General features: G+C 40.6%; 1 protein-coding gene and 1 long non-coding RNA gene across 3 annotated transcripts in view; one reads left to right on the plus strand and one right to left on the minus strand.

Annotated features, from left to right (window-relative positions):
* Nucleotides 1-416: 416 nt before the first annotated feature.
* The window catches only part of ABCB5 (ATP binding cassette subfamily B member 5), a 68,171-nt gene continuing 53,779 nt past the window's right edge, over nucleotides 417-14,808 (minus strand). For both annotated transcript variants that reach the window (XM_056334728.1, XM_056334729.1), the window contains 4 exons: nucleotides 12,589-12,786; nucleotides 11,477-11,683; nucleotides 10,400-10,546; nucleotides 417-9,861 (listed from right to left, as the gene is read on the minus strand). In XM_056334728.1, coding sequence (XP_056190703.1) covers nucleotides 9,664-9,861; nucleotides 10,400-10,546; nucleotides 11,477-11,683; nucleotides 12,589-12,786 — 750 coding nt within the window. In that variant the 3' untranslated portion in view covers nucleotides 417-9,663. The remainder of the gene's footprint in view (nucleotides 9,862-10,399; nucleotides 10,547-11,476; nucleotides 11,684-12,588; nucleotides 12,787-14,808) is intronic.
* On the plus strand, nucleotides 12,713-14,754 carry LOC130147503 (uncharacterized). Its single transcript, XR_008821256.1, has 2 exons — nucleotides 12,713-12,793; nucleotides 12,954-14,754. It is a non-coding gene; the product is annotated as an uncharacterized LOC130147503 (long non-coding RNA).

Consider the following 14,808-nt stretch of genomic DNA (forward strand, 5'->3'; position numbering starts at 1 on the left):
TTTGCAGAAAACACACACGTCTGACTAACATTCAATTCAACCTTTAATGGTTGCCAAGTTTTTTTGAAGGTAAAATAGTACAGAGTCCTAAGGAAAGATTTAGAGATGTTCCTGCTTGTGTGTATTCATCTAACCATGTACTTCAGGTGTTTAAGGTTTGGCATTTTTTTCCTGGTTTATTTTTTGCTAGACTGATCTCATTTGGGTACAGAATTCTCCCTATCTCATCAGAAGGAAGCTGGCGTATTTTAATGGCAATTATATAAATAATAAATACGGTAACAGCTATAGTGAAGCCCCTTCTGACTGACTTGCCCTCAAACTGGGGTTGCACGCAGTAACTGCATCTCAGTACTGGGAGTTCCCAGACATTTACAGTTCTAACAGTTGCTCTGGCCATCTTTATGTCCCCGTAGTAAATGAAACACAGCAAGCCACTTTTTGTGAACCTGCTTCCAGGAAAACATCATCTCAAGTAATATGGTCTCACGAAGCGGGGCCTTGCTAGCCTCAGTGAAGGACAGAGCTACCAGGGCAGCTGTTTCTTTCTCTGCGGCAGTGTTTGCAGCTGGCACGCTGACTAAAACGTGGGGCAATCTAAGAAGAAATGGAGGGCTGAAGGAAATTCCATCAGATTTTGGGGAAAACAAACAGAACCATTGATGTAAAAAAAAAAAAAAATATTATGCAGTAGATAGATTTTTTAAACAATATTCTGTTATTTACAGATCACACATAGTTAAATAACACAACCTGTAATATGCAACATTAAAAAACACTTATCAATGCCTATTTTCTTTTGTTTGTGTTTTTGGTTTTTTTAATTTTAAAACCTGAGACTCTGCTTAAATAGGAGTTGTGTTAGCACAGGTTTATTATAAACACGTGTGAATATCCATGTGAATGCGCCAGTCCTGGTGGTGTTATGATTGAGAGTACTTAACAGGAAAGAAGATAAAATACAGTTTTAGATGTACTATACTCCCCATAAAGATGGAAACAAGCTAAAGAAATGGCAAAAGATGAACTGTAATGAAGTGCATTCTAAATATCACCCACACAATACAGTTCTGTGCTGATGCTGGGCAGTAACTACGTAATGATGCCTAGGGTGGAGCAAGCCGTGCTCCTGTTGGCTTCAGCTAGTTTTTAGGGACACTCAGAGTGAGGGTGTTGGCTCATGGTGGGTGGCACCTGTAGGCTCCTGTGCTGAGCATTCTCTTAGCACTGACTGGGGTTCCAGAGCAAGAGCGGGGCACTGCTGCCCCTGTGTTTATCTGAGAATGATGTGCAACAGCAGGATGGCTGGGGGAAGAATGAAAATAAGAAGCCTTCACAGGAAGGCTATACTTGCTGGAAGAAAACAAGCTTCTGGCAAAACAGTGAGATGAGGAGGGGTTTAACTTTGCTGTAAAAAGTGTTTTCAGAGAAGTTGGTTTGGGTTGTGTAGCTTTTCATAATACTGTCTCTCACGAAAGCCAGGGGCAACTGCTGGGGTCTGGACAGACCTGATGCTGCTTTCATAGCATGAGTTGTCTGGGCTTTTCAAGTGCAAGGAATTTAATTGCTTTCCCAGGAGGTATGCCTAAAAGGCCTAGACATCAAAGCTAACAAAAGTTCATCTGCTGAAAAATGGAATAAATACGCATGAGTAACTAACATCATGTGGGCAAGTGCAGTATGTGAGTCGAGTGGTGGCTTAAGTTTCTGACTAAGCTGAAAAGAGAAATTGCATCATCAAAGCTTGATGACTGTCAGAAGAAGCAGCTACTTTCGACTCTGCAAGACTGAATCAAAATACTGAAAGCAAATGGATTTTTCCCATAATTCATTCAGATTTTTGCTTGGATTCTTTCCAAACTTCCCATCATGAAGCCATCTCTAGAGTATTTAAAAATATAGAAACATATATTTTATAAATATAAAACTATATATCCATTTAGGTGTACTCATATATATTGCAAAGTGTATGCTTTCCTCTCTTCCGTAAATGGGGCAAATTGGACATTTTCTCCAGAAAAAAGCACATCCATAACTCTTTTTGTGAGAAACAATTAAGAAGTGATAGATGCAAAGACTATTTAATGCTGGTGGACGCAGACAAATTTCTCAGAATCAATGTATGTTAGCACACTGCAACTAAATGAATCAGTGTAAAATAATTATACCAAGGTACTAAGATATATATATAAAAAAAAAAAAAGGTGGGGAGGAAGGGGTAAGAGAGAAAGAAAACATTAAAACATAAGACTGGAAAAGTCCCAAAAGGATTGCCATAAAATCATGGAAAAGGTTGCTCCAGGTCTCAAAGTATGTGTGAAATAACAGACTGAAGAAACTAGTCATGTGAGTCTTTATTGGGAATCCTATTTATTCCAACTAAAACTATGTTACTGCATATTAAAAAGTAAATCACATTACAGATACAGATGTCTCCTCACATTGCTCTAGCATCATAAAAGTGACTCATTAAAATTTCATTTTCATATTCAGTGTTGCTGATACACACTTCATTTACAGTAAATAAAACACGTACTAGGTTTATAACCAAGACTGTTGGTGCTGTATAAAGAGTGACAGCTGTTTGGTTGAGTTCCTTCTGAAGCAACATACACACTACACTGCCAGGTGTATGTTCATATGGATAGCAGATGTGAAAATGGGAACTCCACTTACCATTTTTAGTGTGGTTTCACGAAAAACAGGCAATGTATGTGACTGTCAGAGACATCATTTATTTTGGTCCCTGAAAATGTTAACTCTTTGTTTAAAATTCCCCTCATGACATCCAAAAGGGAAAAAAAAAAAATCCAGATTCTCCTAATTCAGTCATTAATATAAGCAATTTTGGATGCTTCCACAATCTGTAAATTCTTTTCCATGTTACACGTTCAGGATAAAAAATTCCCGTTCCCTGAATGTTTGTTCTTCACTCTAACCTTCTTGCACTGCTAATACCTAGACAAAGAAACTTTACCCTCCTGCACTGCAGAGGCTCTTCCCCTTCCCCAGAGCTCTCCTTGCCTGCAAGAGTGTGCTCCCCAGCACCTTTCTGGTCAGGACCCCCAAAATTATTTGCAGCACTGATAAGCTCGCCTAGCAATCAAACATTGAGTGGAATGCCCTTCACCTAATGTAAGTATATAAGCTGAATGAACACTGAGACTCCTTATTTAGATTTATGGTAAGAAATAGGCACTTCCTTGGTGTAGTTCCCCGTATGCTCAGACAGACATTTGGAAACAGATGAGTCATACCCTAGAGTGCTGTAAAGGCAATCTGATTGATTGCTTCATCCCTCAGCGTCTGCAGCTGAGTGGGAAGCGTCCCACGGCAGTGCCTCTTTCCCCCTTGTTTCCCTCTTGGTGGAATACCATGTGCATTCTCCAGGAATGCTGCCAGTGGCGGATCAGATACTGAGGATATCCTTTTGCAACCAGGGCTGAACTTCAACCATTATTTCCACAGGAATAGCCATATTCAGGTCATCCTTTCAAAACTCAAGGACCGTAACGAAAGGAGCTGTTCTAGTCGTGATTAACGGCAAAGCGGTTTTGCTTTGGACAATATAGGAGAGGGCAGAAGTCACAGACGATGTTCATAATGGTTAGAAAGAAATGAGATGCTACTCCTTTTGAAACAGCAGAGCAAGGAAATGTATAATGGTTGATCCAAACAAGTCCACAAAATCTATTTACTGAGGTAACACAACGTCAAAATATCTTTCTGTGAAAGCATCCAGTAAAATAAAGGTTGGTGTTTTCAGGAGAATTACAGGAAGGCTTAGCGAGTTTGCTTTGGAACATGTGATACTGATGTCATTGGACAGGCTGGGGATAACTCGAGCGGATTTGTGAGCTTCCCTAAGGGCACAGCAAATTATTATTTCCAGATGGAAAGATATGCTTCAGAAAATAGTTTCTGGACATAACTGCTGATGAGCCAGGTAAGCCATAAATGCTAAAACGAGAAGATGACTGCTAGGGTCTCAAGAAGATAAGAGCTGCCTGTAGTCTAGATGACAAAGCACAGCACAGAGGCAGATGGAAGCAATCCAGTGTAAATGATTAACTTACTGAGAGCAATGACCAGTCTTCTGCTGAAAAATTTTGGTTAATTTTAGAAAGTAATTCTTTTGCATCACTATTGCTTTTGGCGCTTTCTCTCGTCTCCGTCTGTCCTGTCCTTTTGCATCAGATCACATGGTGCAGCATCTGCCACTTGTGCTGGGGAAGGCGCTTGAGGAGGAAAAGCAGCCCAAGCAACTGGAAGAGAACAGTCAGGGAGAGCTATAACCCTGGAAGATATCAGGGTGATGGGCAATCTGTGGTAAGGCTTATATATAGGGCAGCTGGAGGCTGATGAAGAATAGCTAGGCAACTGGATCTTCTACCTTTGCATGGAAAACTGTCAGCCCTTTACAAGTGCCTCAGGATGAGGACTTAACTAAATAGGCCCCTCAAGCATATTTTACAAGAAGAAAATACATATATGCTGTTTGTGGCCTTGTTGCCAAGCTTTTTCTCTTCTTGCCTAACTATGTTGAAGATCTTAGAAACACCTTACTGCCTCAGACACGGAGAAGATGTGTTTTACAGAAGGCAGCTTTGGCCTCCATACAGCAGTACAGACACAGGGAGAGAGGTCACGTCATGTACTGACTTTCCTCCACTGTCTTGACCACCAACCAGTTCACATACAGTTTGGATATAGCTGTAGTGACTCCCAAGTCGCGTTTCTCCAGTATGCATCAAGTCCATTTGCAAACAGAAGAGCTTGGAAGCAGCTTAGGAAAGCTATCACTTTATTTCCTTCTTCTGCAAGACACAACCATGGTTCCAGATAAACTGTATGAACTCTTCCGCGTTTGGTTGCTTCTCCTTAGAAAAAATGAGTTTTGTGGGTAGAGTGCCCATGGTAACAGGCAGCGAGTAAGCTTTAAATGCAGGCAGGGCTGGAGCACTGCTGTGACAAAATGTTTCTTCATGGAAGGGGAGGCACAAGCCTCATCTGGAGAAGATATTTTCTTTACTCTGAGGCAGTGCAGTGGAACAGCTGCCCAAAGAAGTTGTGGAGTCTCTTTCTCTGGAGATATTCAAAACCCGCCTGGACATGACTGTGCAACCTGCTCTAGGTGAAGCCTTTAGCGGGGGTTGGACTAGATGATCTCCAGAGGTCCCTTCCAACCCCGACCATTCTGTGATTCTGTGATTTAACCCTTAAAATCTGAACTCCATCAGCACTAGGTTATTAGCTGTCCTACTGATATCTATATGGTAGGATACGGCAGGATCTAGTAGATCAAGATCTGGCTTTTTTTCACCCGTGTTACAAGGGCAGCTATTTTCCTAGTGCAGACACAGTTCAGGAAAGCGGTTTCACTTCAAACCCTCCAGCAAAGTCAGGTGAGCAGACCTTAACGATCCCACATAGTTTCTTAACATTTCCCTTACCAATTAGGTGAGATCACCGATCATTAACATTTAAACAAGCTTGCTCCCAAGTGTGACAGGAATTTTTCTATAGCACAGTACGACAAGAGCCCTGGAGCTCTCCCTCAGCCAGGTACTTTCCTGCTTGCAAAGACGTAGGTGACAGTCAGCCGTGCAATGGGTGTTGATGGCAGCCGAGAAAGGACAGGTTAGGTAGTATCTGCCACAGATTGTTTAGCAGTTTTGCAAACTCTTCGAATTTTAAACTCATAAATCTAATACAGGTACACATGGATGTACTAGGATTTCAGCTGCCCCTAAAAAACCTCCAATTGTATAACTTCTTTGTGAGGACGCATACTTTACAGGGCTTAGATTAACATAAATTGAAATTTTATAGGCTGCAGAGGAAAGAAGACATTTGGGAAAAAAACATGTGATGATAAACATTATATTAATTTACTGATTTGCAAACAGTATTATTCCTGAATTGCCAACAAGTATTTCAAACTGAAATAGCACATCCAGGAGTGGGAAACATCCGCACCCACTGGGACTGGTGCACTCCAGTGTTCATAGAAACAAGTGGACAATTAATTATTTGAGGCCATAAAGATAATTAAGTCCTGTGCCTTCTAGTTCACGTGCTTCTGTCAGCTACTTATCCCATCTCTGGGGCTTCAGTCTGCATTAGTAATTAACATTGTAACTAGACTAATGATTGCAAAATTTTAATCAAATTTAACAGCTATGTATGATACTACAGTGAAGTCAAGTGGTTAAGAAACACCCCAAAATCCCTTATGAATGCCTTCTCTGAAGTCTTCACTGTCTTGTTCGGGACATCACACCTTAGTAATTCTGTAGGAGGCTTAGATCAGTACTGGCACAAAGCCAGTGTCCGGGTCAAGTGCTTCTTGTCTAGTCATGAATGAGGTTTTTGCTTGACAAGCATGGGCTGATGTGTTTCCTTCATCACTACCCTTGTGGCAGTCATTTTAGGGGTGACGTGCCCAGTGACACCAGCAGTGGCCGTACTGCATGTGCATCTGAAGAGCTCCAACCCCTGCTTGTGCAGGGATAGGGAAGTTTTTTTTAACTGTGGCACCTGGGGTAGATGGCAGCACAGGACAGAGTGGTGGGGCCAACAAATCCTCTGCTCTTAAGGTGCATCCTCATAGGCTTGCCTTTTCTGTCAAGGCTAATTCTTTTGATCTCTATATCAAGTCTATGGGTTGGTGCTGAAAAGGTGCTTTGTAGCATACATTTATCTCTGAATTTAGGTCTGCTTTTAGTCAGAGCACAGTCAGTCTGTAATCTCCATGGGATTATCGAGCTAGGAAGGTGACTTGGATAGTTTATTTCAGACCATCAGAGCATAGAGTTTGTTATTAGTGCCTACAAGCTGAGTTTATTAATCTATTTACATTTCATGGAGTCAGTAAAGCCATCCAGCTCAGTCTGCCTTTTAGCAGGCATGCAGTAGTGTGCTCTTTTGTCATTCTTACAGATGTTTGGGATTTTGCTCTGGTTTTTTGCTCACCATCTCTTTCATGTTGGGTAGGACTTGCTTTTGTCCAGTGTTTTTCTCAGGTCTGCAGCTGATCTTTTAAACAGGGCTGTGATATGAACTGCATTTAGTATGCTTGTACTGAGATAAATCAGTAGAATGTGTTCATGTGTTACATAACATCTAGCTTGTGAACTTCAGTATATCACCACAATTTACTTCGACAGTGCGTTCCATTTCCCCTTTTCCATCACGTACAAGCCGAGGATATTCCCGAGGCACAGCTGTCAGACACTGTTGTGTCCCCACTTGGCTGTCACAGCCCAAAGTGGTGCACACACAGTTCCTCTATCACGACATTGGCACCTGTGCTCCTTCTGGCTCCAACCAAAACCCATGCCAACGCTTCCATAAGGAACAATCCTTAACATACATAGCTGGTGCTGAGTCTGTCCAGTTATTGCAGCATGAGAATGCTCTGTGTAAACAAGGGTGAGGAACATGCCAAAAGGGATGAAAGTGTAGTCAGTTTTCTTTACGGGGGTAATGTTGACCTCTGAAAGAGCAAATAAGGGGAAAGACGTCCCAGATTTTTCTAGGTTGAACATGCTGCAGCTCTTTCAGCACCTTCCAGGTCAAATAGTGCATATATTTCCTCACTCCTCTTGCCCCTGTGCTAGTAAATAATTCCAAGCTGGTGGGCAGGGAGCACGTTTTGGATTCTTCTGTTATCTGCATAAATGTGAATGCAGTATTTTCCGCAAAGATGCTCCCTTAACTAGCCCCAGATGTTAGATGATTCATTATGTTACAAAGCCTTAGTTTAGTGATTGTAAACTCCTCTATTTGTACATTTAAATCAATTTCCTGTTTTTATTTCATCTTACTTAATTATTACTGCAATAGATTGTAATGAATTATAATAGTGCAAAATTTATTATCCATCACAGTAGTAATGAAAAACACATATACATCTAACCCAAGAGTACAAAATAACTCTTTCTTTCCCCAAAATATTTCTGGATTAATTTTTTTATCCAGAAATTTTAAAATTATTTTTTTTTTAATTTAAAAACTAAGAATCAAACTCTACTGCTTGTAATTTTAATGCCAGTGCAGAAACAAAACAGGGAAAAAAGGAATTAATTGGAGCCTCCATAGAATAATTGGGAATGTAATAAGAGCAGCAACTCCTGTAGTATTTGCCTCTCATAAGAAAGCATAGAAGTCACACAAGAGGGGTGCCTGAATGAGTGATAACTCCTCTTGTAATAGTCCCTGAGAAAAACTGCATAAGCGAGAGTGACTGTATTTTGGCAAAGCTGAGACCAGAATTTATTTTCTTTTGCGTGTTTTATTCCCCTCATGGACCCTGATGCTGGAAAACAGCTGAAAGGGGCACAGGAGATAATCATTACTGTAAGTTTTGTCTGATACAATTGAGCAGAGTTACCTAGAAATTATGAAGTACTGCAGATTGCTCCAGGCCATGAATCCTAACCCAAAGCCACAAGCAAAGCCTTGGAAAATTATGCAATTGGGTTTAACCAGCCCAAAACCCCAGGTGATGAGTCACTCTGACTACATAGTACATATTCTTCATTGTTAAAGGATGTATTGCTGCACCAAGAAATATATCAGAGGAATAACCAATTATTAAAGCACATGTGTTTTGCCAACACTACAAACAATTTTAAAAATTATTCATAGAATCAGAGAATCATTTAGGTTGGAAAAGACCCTTAAGATCATCAAGTCCAACCATTAACCTACCACTGCCAAGTCCACCACTAAACCATGTCCGTAAATGCCATGTCTATTCAAAATCAAGGACTTCATATTGAAAACCACTTTTTTTAAAAAAAAAAAGAAAACCTATTTATATGGCTGAAATGAGTCCACTCCAAAGCAGCCATCCTAACTCCTTTGCAAGACTTCTGAAATCACCCTGATGGATGCAAAAGCAATTAAACTGTTAGGTCAGCAATTGCAAAATACTAAATAAAACAATGGAATCTTTCATGTCAGTTTCTCTCTACATGGAAAGCTTATAACTATTACAATTATTGTCTAAAATAGAATATTGAATCTCCAAGAAAGCTGCGAAGCACAATAGTATTAGAAATGCAGCAGGAAATGGGGAATAAACCCCACAAACCCACACATTCAACCCCTTCTCTCTAAATTTAATACAAATGCCTTTGTTTGGAATCTCAGCAGTCAGTAAGAACTGACAGTCATTAATTAAGGTGACTTTACAGCTGCATCTGGCTGGTGAAGAAACCCAAGGGGCAAGCACAATCTCACTGCTTATCCATGATGCTTGACCACTGTCACGCTCTGGTGCTGCCTTGGCCTGTGGCACCTAGTATGGGCCAGGGGGTTTGGGGGGGACAGTGAGAGCAGGGTGCCCCACTTAAGCTGTGGTGTGGGTGAGACTACTCCAGGTCTGGCTCCCTCCAGATCAGATGATCCCCACAACTGCCCAGCAGATTCAGCTGCTGGGACTCCCCTGTGCATCTTCCATGACCCACCCTGGAGCATGCACTGCTTATCCCCACAGGTGTGTGGGGCAGGGGCTACACTGGGTAGGGTACAGCAACCAGGCTGCAACACACAGTTCCCTGCTCCATTAGCACAGACACAGCAAACATTAATTCTCTGTAAGCTTTTCATATCTTCCCAGAAAAAAAAAAAAATAATTAACAGAATCTTTCAGTACTAATTAGAAATTTGTGCATTTACAAGGGCATAGTAGTGCCCTTCCTTTGCCAGTAACTGACTGTGAGTGCCCTGCTCAACCACCCTGCCGTTCTGGATCACTGCAATGATGTCTGCGGTCCGTACAGTCGTCAGGCGGTGAGCAATGACAATGCAGGTTCGACCTTGTCGGGCATTATCCAGAGCTTTCTGGACGATCTGCACACAGATGTTAGGAAAAGAGTGTTAGCACCTGGAAAGCCTTCACTTTTCATAGGAACCACATTTAATTTCTTACTTTTTGTTATCGCCTGGATATATCTCCCATAGACTTACTTGTATGACTTTACTTACGTGACACCCTTACTCAACAGGGTTTCTCACTGAGGTCGGTGAGGCTAATCAAATGAACACGAGACATTGAGAAGTGGGTTCTTGGGTCTCCAGTTTGGATCAGAACACAAATTCACTATTTACATTCAAATACAGCTTAATAGGAAGACAGCTGAAGAGTAGCAGCTCCACATAGTGTTTTCTACTTAAAGTTTTGGGGTTTTCAACTTGTTTATTGAGTACACATGCACAGCTTCATAGTGTTTTCAGTTCACAGGCTGCAGCTGGAAAAAGCTACGGTGATACACTTACCCTGTTGTTTCACAGCTGAGCATTTGCAACAGGTTCACATTGATTTTATTCTACTGAAAGCAACTAGCCACGTACATAGACATATATATTTCACGTAACAATCATTACTCACCTTTTCGCTTTCTGTGTCAAGAGCAGAGGTAGCTTCATCCAGAAGCAGAACGGCAGGATTACGAACCAGAGCACGGGCAATTGCTATTCTTTGTTTTTGACCTCCAGAAAGTTGTGTGCCTTTCTCACCCACCCGGGTATTATATTTCTGGATGGTAAAAATTAAAAAAGAAGGCCTGTGAATACTCTTAGAAAAGGAAGATTAGAAAAGTAAATGCATGGCTCTAGAAAAGATCAGGCATTCCCATCTTGAAAGAAAAGAATTCTGCAAGTGGTTTTAATAGAGCTAAGGTTTTATGAACACCTCTAGTATAAACAGTTATATATACAGCCACACACATTTATATCTGGTCTGAAAATTTACTTCCACAAAGTACTATGCCCATGACCATACGATCATAAGTGTAACTAGATATTTAATGCTTACTGACACATACATGAAAAACCTGATCCTGCATTAGTTGGGAGTAAAGAATCCCAAATGTCATTAGTAGTAATGAAGATGAAAATGATGTAGTGATGCAGAAAAATATTTCAAGTTACACAGAACTACAGTGAAAACAAACTATCAAAGTATTTTTCCTTGTTAGAATCAAATTCTTGGCAGGCATGAAGGTCACATGCCATGCCATTCACTTTTGATTTATTGCTTCTTCATATTTGTGAAGAAACAGTCCCTGTGCCTGCCTGTCCAATTAGAAATAGAGCATTTAGTTTACTGAATTATTTTAGAAAAAAAAAATTCTCAGAGAAACTTGAGAAGTTTCTCTTGTCAAAAGAAAAAATATCAAAAAAATTACGAGGATTTACTTGTACATTGAGTATTCTCTTTTACACCCCTCATTCTGCTTTGTCTAGCACGACATTAATTGGAATATTAGCTCTTTTTTGAACAATCTAAGTAGTATTATAAGCTTAAAACACACTGACATTTTTCAACTTAAATTCTATACTTTTTCCTATTAAGGGAAACCAAAATGTTTATTTTTAATTTGATCAAAGTGAGCACTACCTAGATTTTTTCCATATTGTTCCAAATATCTAACCTCACTGTGAAGAGAAGATCACTGTCTCTTACCTCTGGTAGTTTTTCAATGAAGGTATGAATATTTGCTGCTTTAGCTGCTTCTTCAATTTCCTCCTGACTAACTGCCCTACTGTTGTCTCCATATCGAATATTTTCAGCAATGCTGCAGTCAAACAAAATGGGCTCCTGTGACACTAGGCCCAGTCTGGATCTCAGCCATTGTAAATGTAAAGATCTGGTATCAAATCCATCTGCTAACTAGAAAAAGCAACAGAAAAACGATGCCAAGTTGACTACAGAGCTCATCCACAGATACACACTGTAAACCCGAAACACAAATTGTAAGAGGAAGGAAGTTATATGTTAGATTCCCAGCCGAAACCAAGTAAATTTTGCAGGCAAAATAGAAAAGTAACAGTATAGATTAAATATTTCCTTTCATTAATTTTTAATTTTGTATGTGGTTTTGTTTCCATTTCCCAGCAGACAGAAAGAGAGTGCAGATCACAGGCTGTTCCTGCAGTCCTTCCATCCCTACTGACCACAAGAAGCACCAGGAACCTCCTGGGAAAGCCTGTCGATAAGAAGCTGAACACGACAATGTTCTCAGTTGTAGGCCTTTAACTCAACCTTCAAACCTCCAAGGAGGTTCCTTTGGACTTTCTATACCCATTAACAGGGATTGCATTGAAAAGCCCATTGCAGTCTTCTGACGGTGATGCAGTAGCACCCCTGGAGGATTACATTTGTATTGTCTGAAGCATATATCTATATTCCTAATGAGTGAATTCATACTGGCGAGATGACTTACACGCTGACAAGCAAGTGACGTGAACGTCATGCCCCTGTGAGATCAGACTGTGAGCAGCTCTGGGGAGGCAATGCAGCCTGACAGTCATTTTACTCAGTGAGATCTGTGCCCTGAGCCAGCACACCGTGCCACCACAGGTGCCACTGCTGGTACATGTGGTGAATGCCTGGTGCAGGCAACCACAGGGCTCTTGAGATTGTCTACAGCTCCACTGCAGCCACAACCTCAGTAACCCACACGTCTTAAAAAAAAAAAGTCATCTTGCCAGCATCGTTTAAAGCCCCTGAAACCTTGGAAAAAGAGAGTTCTGTAGATTTAATTGCTATTAATGGCCACTCGAGTCTATTTTTACCACTTGTCCTTCCACAGGGTCATAAAATCTCTCCAAAAGCTGAATGGATGTGCTTTTGCCACAGCCACTGCTTCCCACTAATGCCAGAGTCTGTCCTTTGTTAACCTTCATGTTGAGTCCTTGCAAAACTTGAACTTCTGGCCTTGTTGGATATACAAAATGGATGTTTCTGAATTCAATGTTGCCTTCAAAATTGCTCTGAAAAGTAAGAGTTCACATGCTCATATTAGCATTTATTAGCTTTAACCATAATAACAGTACAATAATACTTAGATTTGATTATTAAAGTGAAAGAACTGACAAGAAAGTTTGGGAGGGTGTTTACAAAACTGCTTTTGAAGTCTTTTAAATTACGTATTTCAGAGCACTGTAACAGGCTTCCCAGAGAGGTTGTGGAGTCTTTTTCTCTGGAGTCATTCAAAACCCACATGGACACAGCTGTGCAACCTGCTCCAGGTGAGCCTGCTTTAGCAGGGGCTTGGACTAGATGATGTCCAGAGGTCCCTTCCAACTCCAACCATTCTGTGATATATACTGGACTGACTGTACTATCATTATTTATGGGATGATCTGCAGATGTAAGTTACTACATTCTTCTGGAGAAACAGTTTTCTGCATCTGTTGTATCTGTTTTTCACATCACGTTTGAAAAGCATATCCTTACACAAACAAACCAATGTTAACATTTTTCATTTCTGACCCATGTAATTGAGGCACTTATACCCGATATCATCTATAGTAGGGGTCCTCAAACTTTTTAACCAGGGGGCCGGCGCGCGGATGCAGTGGCAGGCAGTCATCTGCGGCTGCTTGGTTTGCCCCCGAACACCCGGCAGGTTCTGTAAATACCAGGGGCCGGACTGAGGACCCTGGGGGGACGTATCCAGCCCACGGGCCATAGTTTGAGGACCCCTGATCTATAGCATTTGCTTTCCTGATCTCACACTGCAGGTAGCACAGTTTGAAAGAATGTAACACAAGGTCAAGATTAAGATAGCAGAGCTACATTCTTCGGTAGGTAATACACAGGCATGTAGGACAAGCTGTGTTTTAAATAAACAACATTAATTATTAATTAGCCATTCTAGCCAGGCCAATTACTAACAACACGTAGAAGGAAGGAGGCTATTGCCTCTCCTATTGTTTGGGGTAGGAGCCAGCCCTACGTACATACTAGCAGCATTGCTAGTACAGTGCTCTCACAGCAGCTGATTATCTAATTTAATGGACTCAAAGCTTTGTTTTGCTGAAGTCACAGGCATCACAGGTATTCGAGTCCAGTCTATATGAGATATATTTTAATTTAAGTTTTATTTTACCAGAGACCTTCTGCCAAATCGTTCAACATCTGTGCCAGAGGAGCCTGGTTCAAGAAGAAATGTAAGTGTGCTCGTAACTTTAAAGGCTGTAAATCCTTTATGGAATTTTATGTATAAGCTTAAAGTTATAGAAATTTGATTATAGCTTCCTGAGTAGGGGCTACCATCTAAAACCTACACAGCAAGTTCATTTTAAACTTAGATGAATTTGCAAATGTAATCCTTCCAGATCACGTAAACTGAAAATATTTCATGCAGGAGTATGACAAGTGCTAAGGTCAGTTTCCTTAATGACAATTTTGGTTTAGAGGTAAGTTTGCAGGGATTTTTGGAGTATGGTTTTGGTTATTTTCTTGTTGTTTTTTCCCTTGTTGTTCCTCTCCTCCACTTTAGAGCAAACTGGATTTATTTATTGTTAGCTTTGACTTCACAAGAGCACATTTTTACTTGTAAGGGTTTCTTTTTACAGTTGTAAGAGGACAGCTCTTGGCAGAACTGTTCTGTTTCTGAGGGAACTAGTCTCTCTTATCTATAAAAAGAGTAGAAAAATGCATTTATGTTTTATTTCTCCTTTAAACCCTTACAAAGGCAACAGAACTGTTAGTGGAACTGACATTGTCAGTGTTTTCCTGAAACCATTTAAGATGTGGGTCAGTAGAATGAAAAGTGTTTTTTTTAAGCCCATTCAGAGCAAAACTACACTTCTGACTGAAGAACAAAAATAATATGGTCTGTTAAAGGACAATAGAGTTGGTACCACTATTTTGTAACACATCAATCTCTTGTGACACCCTAAAAACCCCTATAAAGCTATTACAGTTGCAGACAATAAAATATTACTGGTTTAGTTTGTTTCAACATTTTTCGGAAAACCCACCCCAAAACCCCAAGCCAAAAAAAC

Source organism: Falco biarmicus, chromosome 4 (assembly GCF_023638135.1).
Source record: "Falco biarmicus isolate bFalBia1 chromosome 4, bFalBia1.pri, whole genome shotgun sequence".
NCBI lineage: Eukaryota > Metazoa > Chordata > Aves > Falconiformes > Falconidae > Falco > Falco biarmicus.